The following is a 15,837-nucleotide window of genomic DNA, read 5'->3' as shown; positions in this document are numbered from 1 at the left end:
CACACATACATACTGATTAAAGTAAATGTGCTATTTGGTTTACCAAACTTTAGAACTTACTGGCCATTCTTTAGCAGCTTCCAAAAGTATTGTTCCAAGTCCACACATTGGATCTAAAACAAATGCACCAGCCTATAGATAGAAATATTTATTTCATATTATTAAGTCTATTACAATAGGTATCATAAAAGAAACCTAAAACTTGAGGAATCAATATTTCAAGAGTAAAGATTCCTTTTTACACTTTATTGGGAGTTTCAGGCAGTTAAAGCCCTAAGGCAGGTGTATGTTTGGCATGTGTAAAGATCAGGAAGGAGACCAGTGTGGCCAAAGCACAGTGAGCCAGAGGGAAAATGTGGGGATTACGTCAGAGAGGTAGCCAAGCGATTCCATCAAGACGGGCTGCGTAATGCTGCATGTACTAACAATTCCCAAATCTTATAGATTTAAAACAACATATAGCTCATGCTACATGTCCACAGTAGGGCAGCCGGGGCTTCTGCCCCTCACTCTGATGAAGTGGTCACCATCTGGAGCACTGCCATCATTGCGGCAGAGGGAAAGAAAGCATGACAAATTATGCACTGGTGCCTAAACGTGCCATCTGGAAGAGACACACATCACTTCCACCAATATTAAGTGGCTAAAGCCTGTCAGTCACATGACACACACAATTTCAAGGGGCCAGGAAAGTAGAATCCTACATGTACCTGGGAGAACAAAAAATTTGGAGAAAAAACTATTACTCCTATTCTGGGGGTCACATCATGTCAGATCTGGTAGGTACCGTAAGGATTCTGGTTCTATTCTGAAGGACTGGAAACTACTGGAGCGTTTTGAGCAGAGGAGTAATATGACATTACATTTCAAAGATCATTCTGGCTGCTCTGTCGAGAATGGGCCACAGAAGGGTAAGGATGTTAACGGGGGGCTAGGCAGGGAATCCAGGCAGGGAATCCAGGCAGAGATGATGGTGCTTGAATAGAGAGTACAAGTGGTGCAGGCGGTGAGAAGTGGTTGGATTCTGGATATACTTTAAAGGTGGAGCCAACAGGATAGATTGGGTGTGGAATGTTAAAGAATGACAATAGTCTGAAATGACTAAAGTTTTTGACCTGAGCAAATGGAAGAACAGAGCTGCCTGTTACTGAGATGGGAAGTGCTGGGGAGGAGAGGCTTCAAAGGAGACAAGAGTATAGTTCTGGACACGTAATTTTGAGACACCTCTCAGACCAAGTATGGATGTCAAATGAGTCATTCGACATATGGGGCTGGAGTTCAGGGGAGAGGTCAGGCTAGAGATATAAACTTAGGAATAGTGAGTGTTAGTCAGTTTATAAATGGTATTTAAGGCATCAGAACTGGATGAGCCATCTAGGAAGTGAGAGAAGTTAAAAAAGAAAAGTCTACAGGTTGGACGCTGGTAATCTAAGTATAGTTGTTTGGTAGATGAAGATTCAGCAATGCACACTGACAGCAGCACATACTGATGCAGGAGAACCTAGAGTGGTATTCCTGAAACAAAGTAGACAAAACCATGTCAAGATGGAGAGTGATGACAGTGTCAAAGTGCTAATAGGTTAAGTAAGATGAGCACTTTCAGTGGAGCGTTGGTGATGAAAGCCTGACAGAAGTGGCACAGGAGAAAATGAGAAGAGTAGAGACACCAAATATGGACAACTAGTTTTAAGAGTTTTTAAGAGTTTTGTATAGGGAAGTAGAGAAAGGGGGTGGTAGCTGAAGGAGCATGTGGGTTCAGAAGAGGGCTATTTTTCTTTAAGTTGCAAGATATTACAGCAAGTGTACACGCCAATGGGAATGACCCAGCAGAGAGAAAAGTCCTTAAGTAGGCAACAGGGAATGGAATCCAGTACAGAAGTAATGGAGTGAAATAAGGACATTTATTGTAATGACAATAAAGCAAATTATGTGGGCACAGATTCCAATATGTTGTTAGATATGGTAAGGAGAGGGTGTTGAAGTTCTCTTCTGATTCCAATACTTAAGTCAAACAAGAAGTGAGAGAGTTAAAAGTGTGGGCAAGGAAATGACTATAATGATAGACCATAAAATCGAAGCCGTGAAGGAGGGATGAGGACAGGTGGTGAGTAAGGGGCGGGGGAGGGTCAAATGACTGGAGGTCCCACGGCGTTCAAGAATTGTTAGTGTGCAAGAGGAAGTGAACAGCAAAGAGAAGAGGTTAAGAGCAGGATTCTTGAAATTGAGATTTTTGGAAGGTATACCCTTCTGGGTATGATAAGGTCTAGGATGTGACTAAGGCAGACCATTAGAGGTAGGGAAGCCAAGACTCTAAGGGATCAGGTTACAGACTGGATACCGAGATCATGAAGAATTAGGACAGGAATAATGGCCTGTGCTCTTACAGGAATGATGGGGAGAGATGTATATTTGACTGGGATAATCTGATAGCATGTGCTTCCAAGGCACTGAGAGGTTTTGGGCAGAAGGAGCAATGAGGAGCCAGCAGGACACCTACCCCACCTCCAGGCCCAGTGGTCCCTTGACATGTCTACCGAGGAAGCAGAGTGCTCAGTGGACAGGCAGGTTTCAGTCAGAGCCAGAGGGTACCTAATGGAAAGAAACAAAACGTCCTTCAGGAGAGAGAGAGACTTTCCCTTGGCACTAAATTCTAAGGAGAGTAGCATATGAATCCCCCACGAAGGGGCCATAAGTAACAAAGAGAATAATGATTTAAATGGCCATTTTGTTTAAAATTAATAGTGGTATAAGAACTAATTTTTATTAATATGTTAAAATGTGCCAAACACTGTGCTCTTCCTCCCCATGGTCCATGTTCAGTGAGGTAATCTGACCTTAAATATCTTTAAATGTCTTTATTTTACCATAGGACCTTTTCTAGCCATGGCATTTGTGTACACAGGCACAAGTAGAGCAGTATTTCTGAGTGCTTATAACAACAACTAAGATTTATAGAACTTGATTTTCCTTACTTGTTATAATATGTAGGAAGGAGAACAGTTTATAGCAAACATGAAAAATATCTACATCCCCAGGCTTAAATTTCATTTTTAGTGGCACTGGCCTACCCAAGGTTGAGCTGTCACGGCTACCCTGGGTACCAACCTCAAAAGAGGGGGCTGGATCAAGGCTGGATACTGGGATCACTTACATCGTGGGTCATCACCACTTTCCTCCAAAAGAACTCTGCTGTGCTACTTGTCACATGCTTTAACAGACCTCCTTGCTGGTAGTTCCATTTAGAGAAACATTTCTTACTCTGGGTCTCAGCAGGGCAAACTGATAGTAAGGAAAAATTTTATCAAGCATTATTTTTGGACATTGTTGATAATTCACTTTCTACTCTTCTGAAAAATGTATGTTTATATCAAGATAAAGGTAACATTCCAAATTTGTAGGTGGTTATATAAATTTATATTTAAATATAAACTGCAGTGAAATCACTGGCAGTTTGGAAAAAAATAAACTGTACCATACCTCTCTCTCTTTATCCCGAAAGAAATTTAGACTAAAGATTTAAATCAAATAAAAAAGCAAATCATGGATTCTGGGAACATGGTAATCTGAAAGTAGCTCTCTCCTCTTCTCTCAATTGCAAGCTATTTATTTACTTCCCCTGAGCCAAGGGATGCTCAGACCTAGAGGCAACTGGCGCTGAGAGAAGCCCCAGGCTCTGTGGGGTCCCAAAAGAAGGAACTGGTGTGGGGCCTCCTTGCCAGGGGCTGGGTGGGTGATTAGAGAGCAGAACTGGAGGCCAGGGGGGAGAATCATTGGGACCAGGGAAGAACTGTCTTCAGAGAGCCATGGACCTGCAGGGAGACCAGTGAACAGAAAGGTTTTCACTGAGTGCCCCAGCAAGGCTGACAGATTCTCCTACACTGCCAGAGATCATTTGCCTTTTACCATTTATAGGATTCTGGCATTTAAAATACTTTAATAAACACACTTGAGCCCCAGTGAGCTGACAAAGAAAAATAATGGCACATCTAAGGGGAGGGGGTCTTTCAGTAGCTAGAGAATAAATGGGCAGGACAATCTGAACACACATCCAGTGAAAGAGAGATCCTGGAGAAGACAGATAAATATTTGAATAAAAGAAGTTAAGAGCTTCTAGAGATATTCAAATGTAGTGCACACACAACACTTTCCAAAGCTAAAACACCATGATTATTAGGTTAAAAATTTTAATAACTTAGTTAAAGTAGAGCATCTCTCTATGACTCTTGTTATAGCTTGGAAGATAATGCTCAGGAATAACTAAAAATGCAGAGCCAAAATATAAAGAGATGGAAACCACGTGGGAAAGGAGAAGCGACCGGGAGGAGAGCTCCCAGAGCTGAACATGTTTACAACAGGAATTTTAGAAGCAGAAGAAAGAAAGCAGTTTAAGGTTAAAGTCACGAAAGCAAAACTGTTGAGGCAATAATAATTAAATTAATAATGAAAGAATGAGTGCCTGAGCTAGAAAAAAAATAATAATAATTTTTGTAATTATATATTCCAAATAATAATTATTATACCTATAATTATTACTATAGCAGCAGTTAATACTTCCACTCTTTGTATATGCCAGGCACTGTTCTAATCACTTGTAAATGCTAATTCATATAACCCTCACATGACCCTATGAGATATTATTATTTTCATTTGAAAATGAGAAACTCAGGCCCAGAGATGTTAAGTATCTTGCCCAAAGTTTCCCAGTCAGTAAGTGGTGGAGCCAGAATTAGAACCCAGGCAGTCAGACTCACCAAGTTCTGGGCTGAACAGAAAAGACATAAGAATATCCTGGTAATATTCTTGAACTTCAGAGAATTAAAGAGAGAAGTCTCACAAGCTTCCAAGCAGAAAGAATAAGGTATCTATGAAAGAAGGGAAAACCACACGGGCATGGACTGCTCTCCTATAACACCTAGAACTAAAAGGCAATGGAATAGCATCTATAGATTTCTGAGAGAAAAGGAGTGCAATTCAAGAATCTCATACCCAGCCAAGATGGGTATACCCAGGATGAAAGGAAGACATCTGAGGATATGTAGGAATCAGATAGTATATTATTCAAATACTACCACATTTGAGGAAAATATGTAAATAAAAAACTTTAACCAAGCAACAAACGAACCAGAGCAGAGAACTCAAACAGGGAAAGATAAAAGTGAAGAAAAATGGCGAACAGTGATATGCCATTTGTGATATCTTTGTGTGTTTACACAGAAATGTGTGTTTGTTATACACAATTATATCTCAATGATTAAGGACAGACTGTGTAATGTAAGTGCTAAATAAAAACTTTTGAAGCGGAAAGGACATATTTTAAGGGACATTCTGATACATAATAAATAATTTAGTTCAATCTAGTAGTTGGGGGATGAGAACGGAAGGGAGTAAGAAAGGTCTCATTGTGGGGAGGAGTAAAGGTGGGGTAGGAGAAGAGAAAAAAGCACTCTACGGGTTTCATCTTACGATAGGGAAGAAGGGGAAGATTAGAGTGTCCAGGTGGTAAAAACAGTATCTTGACAGAGGAAAGACTTGATATCTTGTTTTCAAGTAATAGTAGAGTTCTATGTGTTTAATTAAGAGCTGGGAAAGAGAACCACTAATGGAATAGAAGAATAAAGTAAAATCTCCAACCTCAGAAAGAACAATGAAATGATTATCAAGTTACTTGATCAAACTGGCAAAAAAAGAGTCGACTGCAAGACGTTATAAACAGAGTAAAATAGGAAAAATACAATCAGGTGTGTCTGTCACAATACTGAACTCTCTCATCAAAAGACAGTGACCATCACAGTGGGATAAATACAGCTGTGTGTTTGTTAAAAAACACATTGAAAACAAAGTTGAAAATAAGGTAGGATCAAAGAAATATTAGGCAAATACAAAGAAAAAGAAAAGAGTGAAAATATTAATAAGACAGTGAAATTTAAGTTTCAACTCACTAATCAAGATAAAGTGAACTTTATATAACAAAAAAAAAGGCACAATTCTGGGACCGGCCCAGTGGCGTAGTGGTTAAGTTCGCACACTCTGCTTTGGCAGCATGGAGTTCGCACATTCGGATCCCAGGCGCGGACCTATGTATTGCTCACCAAGCCATGCTGTGACAGATGTCCCACATATAAAATAGAGGAAGATGGGCAAAGATGTCAGCTCAGGGCCACTTCTCGTCAGCAAAAAGAGGAAGATTGGCAACAGATGTTAGCTCAGGGCTAATCTTTCTCACCAAAAAAAAAAAAAGAAAAAAGGCACAATTCACGAAGAAGCAATAGCAGTTATAAATGTGTACATATCAAACTACACAGCAACTGAATAAGACAACAACAAAAATGCAAAAAACTTCAAAAAATACAACAGTTAGATTTCAAATACCTCTTTCAGAATTGAGTAGACAGTAAAAGAGTAAGCAAAGATATAGAGGACATTTCTTGACTACAAAATAAAATTATTTTCTCATGTCCATGGAAAATTTACAAAAATTGATCAAGATCTTGGTCACAGAAAAAAAAACCTCCAATTTTAAGAAGTAGAGGTTTTACAGGCCACAAGATTGGGACACAAAAAATCAGAAATAATAGAATGTAGCCATCTTTTGACTCAGCTTTTTCATAGCCAAAATACTCTTAGAAGTTCAACAATATATAAAAACGTATCACTGCAGCAGTTTGTAAGTGTAATGGCAACAATAACAACAAAGATAAAAAAAAGAAAACAATGAAAGTAAAAAAGAAAAGAAAAGAAAGAAAGCAACCAAGATGTCCGTCAATAAGAGACTGCGTGAGTTAACTGTGGAAAGGACCTTGCTATTATATTAACAAAAGTGAAGACATTTTCCTTACCTTAATTTCAGCGAGAGAGGCCATTGCCCAAGCTATGGTAGATCTCAGGCCCGCTGTCCTGATGTAAGCTCTGCTGGCTAAAGGAACCCTACAAAGAAAAGAAGCCGATGATATACCCAATATTACTATATGTTAAAGAAGAACCTGATATAAATTAAAATGATTAAGCTATCCATATCTGCGAATCATTTTAATATGTTCACACAACAGACACTAAAGTGCTCCCTAAGTTAAAGAGTATTTAACCTTATTACAAAAATACCTTCTCTAATTGGCACCCTGTTTAAACAGCCAGTGTGATATTTCAGGAAGGTAAACTTTTTCAGTAACTGAAATTTAACTCTTATGTCTTTAACTTATAAAAATTTAATCACATAAGAGAAATCTTTCTCAAGTGTTTACATGGAATTCCCATAACGGAATTGACCTTTTCTCGCTGATCTGGAGTCATGAAGAAGAGCATACTGTTTTGGGATATAGGTGTAGTATGGGAAGTAGGGCTGAATGGATGCTAACTCTTGAAATATGTTTTCTATAAAAAGTCCCTTTTGTAAGTTTGCTTTTTGCTCATTTGCATCTTTTTCAAAAGAGGAAATGAAGCATGACATTGCATTGTCTAAAATAATTTATTGAATGAAGGGCTGAAGCAGACATCTCCCACATGAGTTCACTGGTTTCCATTACATATCACTTCATGCTTGATCCTCCATCTCATCACTGCTACTATCAGTTTCCAGATTTGACAGAAATTTTCAAAATATTATTTCTATGTTTCTAATGCAATGAACAAGCACTTCCTTGGAAATTTCAATGCACTTTTCTATTTCATTTACATAACTTGGTAAGATATGAAGATATGATTTCAAGAATTAGTGCTTGGTTGGTTTGGGGGTTGGCTTGTTCCAAAACCACTAAAAGGGCTTGTCTACGAACATTACACAAAGCTACAGTGTTCTCCAAACCCTATTTCTTTCATCATTTTGTTTCTGATCTTTCTTGGACCTTAAGTTATCCTGTTGCATGTATTATTGTAAGCCTCTTAAAATGTTATCATTAAATGAGGTATCTCTTTCAAATAAAACAGTATAATTGTATATTTATTGTTATAATGAGGAAGCTCTGCATGGTAAACTCATGCACTCATGCAAATTCTTTTTTCAAAGGTTTTTCAGGAAATAACAATTCACATTGCAAATAGTACTGTATCCATAGATTTGAAATCTGGGATATAACCTTTGCAGGTGGAAAGACTAAAATATTTTGATGACTGAATCTTGAGTTTACAGGCTAGGCTTAGCAACTGTCTTGCTACAAAACATATTAGATAAAACCGGAATTGAGAGATCATTTTTCACTCTAGATACCAAAAGAAAGAGACTTGGTATGGAAAACTGTCTTCGTCCATATCTAGTCACAAAGTGTTTTTTCTAAGTACCAGGGATTTATGTAGAATCTTTGAAAGTTTTGACAATTATGTGTATATTTTTAGTAATAAAGGTTTTATTTTATGGGAGCCAACCCTATTAAGATGTGACAAAAGTGAATGTGTTCTTATTTTGCATAGACCTGGACAAACTGATCTGCTATTACTTCGACAAAAGGGCCTCCTTATAGTAATATAATAAAATTATTCAGGGGAAGAAAGTATTCAGAAATAAACTCCTAGAAAATAAAAATAATTCTCTCCTTTCATAGAATCTAGCTAATATGTTTGATTAGATTTTAGACGGCTTTTACATAATACAAAAATAAATGTGGTTTTTGATCCTCCATATATATGCATTTCCTTTATTCTCTTACACACCATCTATTACCAAGATGAAGGCACTCTCATCTACATCTCTAGCCTAGACTTGTCACCTGAACCCCAAATCTTTCTCTTCAAATGTGTATTTGGACACCTTTTACCTGGAGGTTATCTACACACTGCAAATTCAACAGGTATAAACTGTCTACACTCTCCTCTCCCTGCATTTCATATCTCAATACATTTCTTCATTTTCTTGGGCCACTTACCCTCTATATATTGGTTATCCTAATCTACATCTCCAGCCTAGACTTTTCACCTGAATTCCAGAGCGGTAACTTTAAATACCTACTTGGACATTTTTCACTGAAGATACTACTTTTTTCCCCTACATTTTATATCTCAGTGACTGACACCAGTATCCACCAGTTGCCCAAAGCAGATATCTGGAAGTTATTCTAGACTCCTCGACTTCTTGCATTCATGGCCTGCTTTTTATTACCCCCAATTTACCTTAGTTCAGCCTTTTGTCATTCATTGCCTGGACTACTATAAATGAGTTTAAACCTTCTTTTTCTTTTAATTTCCCTTTCATTTTAAAATACAATTTCCTGGGTAATTTTTCAAAATCACAAATCTGATCATATCACTCTTCTGCTTCAAATTCTTTCTGCTTTTAGAATAAGATCCAATCTACAGCTTACATGGCTTGTTTCTAATCGTTCTGTCTCATCTTCTACCACTCTCCCTACGTATTACCTATCCCATCTATACTGAAACTACTTGCCATCCAGCACATAAATCAAGCTTCCTCACACCTCCAAGCCTTTGTATATGCAATTCCTTGCTTGTAAGATCCTTTCCTTCTCTTGTCCACTTGAGAAACCCTTACTTATTCTTCTCCATTTAAGTGACACATTAAGTGATTCTCGTCTATGTTCTTTTGCTCACCTGTCCTCCATCAGAGTTAGGTCCTCCTTTCTAACTCTAGCCAAGCATTTATCGTCTATCTGTTCTACCACTAGACTGAATTCCTTGATCCTTAGATGTTTCTACTGAAGTTAACTGAATGAATTAATCTTACTCTAGTAAACGCTTCTCCTCTTCCCTCCCCAGTTGCTCATCTGTTTAAAAAAGAAAACAGTTAACATTTATTCAATACTTACTGCGTCCTAGAAATAGTTATCTCATTTCCACATAGGTTATCTCATTTAATCCCAACCACAAACCTCTGAAGTAGGCACTACTATTGTCCTGATTTTACAGCAGAGGAATGCGATAATTTGTCCAAACTTGCAGAGTTACTCTGTGGAGAAGGCAGAATTGAAGTCCACAGTTCTTACCCACTATGCTATGCTGTCCTAGGTGATGTATCAGTGTGCACAGCTGTACACAGGTAATGTCCTAAAGAGCTACTGATATCCAAATGGTTCTTTACTGCAAAGAAAGCAGAGCTCTATTATGAAGAATGTCTTCAGGAACTACTAAGATATAAATTTTTATGTGCACCTCAAACTTCATAGCTGCTGTATCCTCTGTTTCATCACTTCTGACTTTCTTCTGCTGTCAGGGTCACCAGGTTGCAGTTTCTGATCGCCACTGTCACTTCCTGTCCACTGCTGTCTGCTGTTCAATTCTTCATACATCCTCCTTTCCTCACACACCAGGGAATTGTTCTTTTTAGCCAACACACATCATTGAGACTGATTCCATCCCTTGCTGAGACTGTCAAACTGACTAGTGACAGAGCATCTAATGATGCTCTTCTTATCTTATTTTCAGCCACTGCTCATTCAGGGTCTGAGTCTTAATTTTTAGATACATACCTTTTATTTGTAAACTTTTAGGTACATATTACCAGTTATTATTTGAGATGTCATAAATATGACTCCTTGAGTATGTCTAGCAAGCATTCAAATAATTTTAAATAAAATTTAACACCTCTTAAAAATATTTATATAAGAATGTATACATATATACTTAATAATAAAAGAGCATGAAATTTAGCATTTTTATATGTAATTAAAAATTAAACACTGGTTCCTTTATTTGATGCTAAGAATCTAAATACATTTGTGCTGCATTCAGTCAACACTGCTGAGGATGCAATGTTCCTCCTAAGTCAATATTCTAGACACTTAAACTCACCCTTTTCTAGGCCAAAGTGTTAAAAAATGTTTAACTACTTTAAGAATTCTTCTAAAAATATATTTCATATTTTACTGTTTTACTAGTCTTTCTTACCCTTATCTTGGTGACCATCAATAATCATACTGGGTTGAAATGTGACCACCTTTCAGTTTCCCCCACCTTTTCTGTCAACTATTATAGAATTTTAAAAATCCAAATAGGCAAAATTGTTCAAATGAAAGTCAATCAGTTTTTACAAATATTTTATAGGACTTAGGGCCTGGGGCTTCAAAAGGCACTGGAGTAGGTGCACCTACTGGAGTAGGTGTAGGTGTAAGACAGTGGGTTAGGTTTGGTCTGGGAGAACCTGGAAGGGATTGGGGTAGGTGGGAGCCAAAGGAAACCAACAGGGTATTGAGGCATGTAATTACCTCATGGGTGTGAAAGTGACAAGAAATATTATTTATTTAGCTCATGATTTTTGTAATCTAGAGGCTGGTGGAGCCTGCCATATGACGAGCACATAGCAAGAACTCAGTCATTCACATTTCTTGAACATCTACAACGTTCTCAGCACTGTGGTAATCAACTGCTATACCTCCCCATTTGATAAAAGCTATTATAATAACTTTAAATGTTCTTTTTTACATCCTGAGTCAGGCTTACACATGCATAAATGTGAGCTTAGGGGAGATGGGGTATACCCACAGGACTTTTATGGTTTTAAAAACATTCCATGCCTGGAGTCACCTAGAAAAAGGGTATCTAAATCACTTTATACTATGTAAACAGGGTTATGCATATAAAATGTTTTGAAGCTGCCAACAATATTTATATGCTCCCAAGCAACTGAAAATCTCTATTTTCATCAACCAGCTTCTTCCTTCCACTGCATCTAGAAAAGTACCTGCTGTACAATACGTGTTCAATAAGTATTTTTGAATAAGGAGATGAATCATTTGCATTTGTTATTATTATAGCACCCAGCATAACTAGGGAGATACCTGAAGAAAATTTTAAAAACTGGAAATACTCTCCCACAATAACAGAATAATGGCAATAAAATTTGGAGAATGTTCAAGGTAAATTTTAAAGAACTGTGCTGTATTTTCTATTTTAATTAAAACTCCAAGATGCCAATAGACTAAAAATTTCAGCTTAAATATGGGCCTGTGAAAATCATTTAATAATAGAAATAATTAGGTATAATTTTCAGTATGAATTACATAATCAGTGGATTATTGTGATCAAATCATACCTACTAAGCTCCATGAAAACTCTTTGTTGGCTCAAACAAAGACTTTGCCTTTAGCCTCCTCTGTTATATCAATGTTTCATATTATAACTAAAAAGCATACAGTTCTTAATTTTACAAACTCTCCTAAGGGAGAAACCTGAAACTTAGAATACAATATCTACCTGAACACTGGAATTCCCACCACAGAGTAAATGTCATTTAGATGTATAAAGATCTGAAAAAAAAAATACAGAAGTTAGAATGGAAGAGGAAATGCATTACCAAATTATTGACAATTTGAAAACTTCCATTTTGAACCTATATAACTTACATTTTATTAAGAAATTTTTATTTGTCATATTTGGAAAAATGTTCCATAATATTTTTTTCATGAGCAGAGGCAAAAAGTGAATTTTAAGTACATTTCATAGAAAAATTCTGAGGTCAATTTGGAATACAAGTTATATGGAGAATCATGTTATGAAGAACTCAAGATCAACCATCTTCCTGGAGAGTCTCTGAATTATCCTAACTGGATCAGATTTTCAGCATTCTGGGTTAGGGAAGGTGGATTCCTAAATCCACCCTAATTCTAACCTCCAGTAAGACTTGAGGCCACACATGGCTATCACAGGCCAAATATACTTTCAGGGTAACCGAAAACTTTCCTCAGGCCAAATATATGGCAGCAAAGGTGACCTTTTCTCTCTTTACTATCAGTAGGAGAGCTTCTTCCTCTCTATTACCTGTCTTCTCTTAGGCCATAAAGAGGACTTCAATGTCTCAAGTTATAATTAGTAGCCCACATAAATTTTAAAAGTTAGAAACTTACTTTTGTAGTCTGAAAAGGTTTATGGAGTATTCTAACTCTGTTGTTTGAATTCAGGGACATTTGATTCCTGATATTTTCACCCTAAGGTTATTTTTAATGTATGCAGTTTAATCAGAATTATTCCAATATTGATAAATTTCCATCAAGAAAACAATGATCTTGAATGTACTCCATTTAGTCAATTTAATTCCTTGATCACTACAGCTTAAATTTTCCAATTTTTTTATATTATTCATTTTAGCTAAATTATTTATTGGAATTAATTCTCTTCTATTTGAAATTTATAAGACATGATATACTGATGTTTTTATATATCAAATGCTAATAGCTTCTCCCTTTATAAAATTTTTTCTATTAATTTTGCAGAACAAAAATGTTAAGATTTGATTCTTCTGTCAATTTTGGTCACAAATTTTACTATATGCGATTTTAGTGCTGTCAATTTTATTTTGTGTTGACTTCTTCCACCAATAATAGCTATTATTAATTTCATTAAATGGCTGATAGGAATTAAATTAGCTATATTTATTTATGAGCTAAACTATGAGAAAACTATAATTCTGACACAGTGAGATGGAGTCACGGGGAGATAGAGAGGAGGAGACCAGGAGAGTAGAAGATACGAGAACTGGACAGCGGGAGAGGAAAGGAAGACAGGCCCACATCAAAACAGTTTTCAGGTCAAAATATTTTTCATGACAGCAATAAAGGAAATAGACCAGGCATTACTTTTTAAAAGTGAAAAATAGCATATAAAAAAATTAAAAAATAAAACAACACAAAATGTTCTGATTTGGTCAGCTATTACTCCATTTAAAGCTATATAACAATAAATTTATGAATTAATGAATCATGAAAATGACTACCTGTGAAATATATGACATGGTTTTCAAAAAATAGTGGAGAACATTTTTTATAGCTAGCATTTGTTTCCCCATGTTAAGCGTTTTACTTTGGTCTAATTAAAACTAGTGTAACATCATTAAATTAATTTTGAAAACACAGAAAAAGGAAAACATAACCCCACAACCCTAACAAAGTCATATTAACACACTATTGAATTTTGCGCAGGCCTTTTTGTTTTCTGTTCTTTTTTTAAAAAAACATTAGCTAGAATTTCTGATTACAGACACTTTGTTATGTATTATAGTGATTGTAGAGAGCATCTCTGCAACCTTATAATCAAAGCTTTTAGTTCAACTGTGACTAAACAATTCCATTCCAAAATGTCCTATTTGAGTAAGACATTTTCATAGTGACAACTACTAGCGAATTATCTGCACTATTCTACTGCTAAAGAGAAAACAGACTGGATCCACGCAGACATGCTTTTTAAAACTCTAAAGCAAAACTGAAAAGTACAGTAAGACTAGCTGACATTGTCTTTAAAGAATTACATTATTAACATATGAAATAAAATGAATCGTCAGTACCTCCAAATCTGGATTCCTCAAATCTGCTTTCCATCCAAACTGTTTCATAAGGGCAATTCCAATTACTCTTCCTACCTCCTAGAAAAGCAGCAAGTTATGGAAAAGATAAGAATACTAAAAATAAAAATTCTAAGTTTAAATGTAAGCAAAAACTAACAGAGCCTGTATGAAAATCGAGTCAGACTATCTGATAATAACTTAGGGTTACAATGTTAAAGTATTACACAAAGCATTTTCTATTCCGGCAATAAGGTTGTCTTTTACCTCGTCCACCTCCCAACACATCCTACAGCATTAATGTCTACTCACGTGTGATCTCTATTCTTGTAATTTTAGATACACGAAAGAACCAGATCATGACCTGATAAATATGGTCATTCTGGGTTTTAGGAAATAGATGCAAGCTGAAAGATTAACTATTTTAGCTACTGTAATCCTATATGTTTAAAAATTACCAGATGAGTAGCATTAGACTCAAACTTTAGGGTCTGTCTGATTTTAAGGTTGGCCAAGGCACCCAGACCTATGCCCTTTATATCACTAAAATTTGCAAAGGTAAACCGATAGGTATTTTGAAGTTTGTGGTGTTCACTCTCCCCTAGTCAGTTGAGGCCTTGAGTGCGTTTGTGTCTTTGTAGTCTGAGTCCTGGTGACACTCATCCATGCAGGTCCCGGTGCAGAGTAATCACTCAATAAACACAGAACTGAACGAGGAGAAAACCAAAAAGCTTAGGACCATGATATTAGGATTTCCAGATGTGAAGGATATCTATGAATTTAAAGAAACTTTTAGGGAGAAAGTAAAAGGAGGTCGTTACATGGAACGGCACACTATTCCTCTTAAGCATCTGAGGGAAAGTTAAGAAGGCAAATGCATTTTCAGAGAGATTTAATTATATGAGGTTAGGCCTAGTTATCTGCCTGGGCCTACTTATCTATTCTGTGAAAGGTGTTCATCTCAACTCAAATCTCAAGAGTACAGAAGTCTTGTAGACAACGGGAGCCCGCTTTGGAGGTAAGCGTACCTGTGCAGGGAAGGCCTTTGCAATAGCTCCACCGCAGCGGCAAGAAACCCTGAAAGTCACGTCGCTCTGGCTGCGAGCAGCTGCCACTTTTGCTACACCTCTCTCAAATTCTTCTTGAAATTGTTCTTGCTCAGTGATCAAGTCTCCTTGCTCCAGTATTTCTTCTTCTATTTGTTTTTCCAGCTGGCGTTCTCTATTCTCTTGTATCTCTTCCATTTGTTCTGTTTTTAATTTCTTAGCAAGGATGATGTCATTTTCTTCCACGTTTCTTTTTAGTGGGTTAGCATCTCTTCGAGAAAGTTTTTCCTTTTTTGCATCAACATCAAGCAGATTTTTCCAAATTGAAATGGCATTCAACCAGCTTTCAGGATCATCATTTATAAGTCTTTGCATTTCATTATATATTTTTCCTAGAAAAATAAAACCTCAGTTTATCCTATATTGAAGTTTTTAAGACAGTCTGTTACACTCATCACCCCCAAATGCCATTACCTTTATTTCTTTAAAAGAAGTTTTATTAAATCACTACGTGAATAGTGACTTCACTTTCATCTGGAATTTATATAATTTACCATAGGAATATTGTGCAGAATAAAG

At 36.6% G+C, this 15,837-nt stretch overlaps 1 protein-coding gene across 3 annotated transcripts in view; it reads right to left on the bottom strand.

The window, feature by feature from the left end:
• The window catches only part of THUMPD2 (THUMP domain 2 tRNA and snRNA guanosine methyltransferase), a 48,860-nt gene that overhangs the window by 23,389 nt on the left and 9,634 nt on the right, over nucleotides 1-15,837 (bottom strand). For all 3 annotated transcript variants that reach the window (XM_004436736.3, XM_087436851.1, XM_087436852.1), the window contains 5 exons: nucleotides 15,241-15,650; nucleotides 14,216-14,293; nucleotides 12,133-12,185; nucleotides 6,837-6,924; nucleotides 61-132 (listed from right to left, as the gene is read on the bottom strand). In XM_004436736.3, coding sequence (XP_004436793.1) covers nucleotides 61-132; nucleotides 6,837-6,924; nucleotides 12,133-12,185; nucleotides 14,216-14,293; nucleotides 15,241-15,650 — 701 coding nt within the window. The remainder of the gene's footprint in view (nucleotides 1-60; nucleotides 133-6,836; nucleotides 6,925-12,132; nucleotides 12,186-14,215; nucleotides 14,294-15,240; nucleotides 15,651-15,837) is intronic.

The sequence above is a fragment of the Ceratotherium simum genome, chromosome 11 (assembly GCF_057802395.1).
Source record: "Ceratotherium simum simum isolate JZ-2026a chromosome 11, ASM5780239v1, whole genome shotgun sequence".
Lineage (NCBI taxonomy): Eukaryota > Metazoa > Chordata > Mammalia > Perissodactyla > Rhinocerotidae > Ceratotherium > Ceratotherium simum.
The sequence above is the reverse complement of the archived record's forward strand: the minus strand, read 5'-3'. Positions and strand labels throughout refer to the sequence as shown.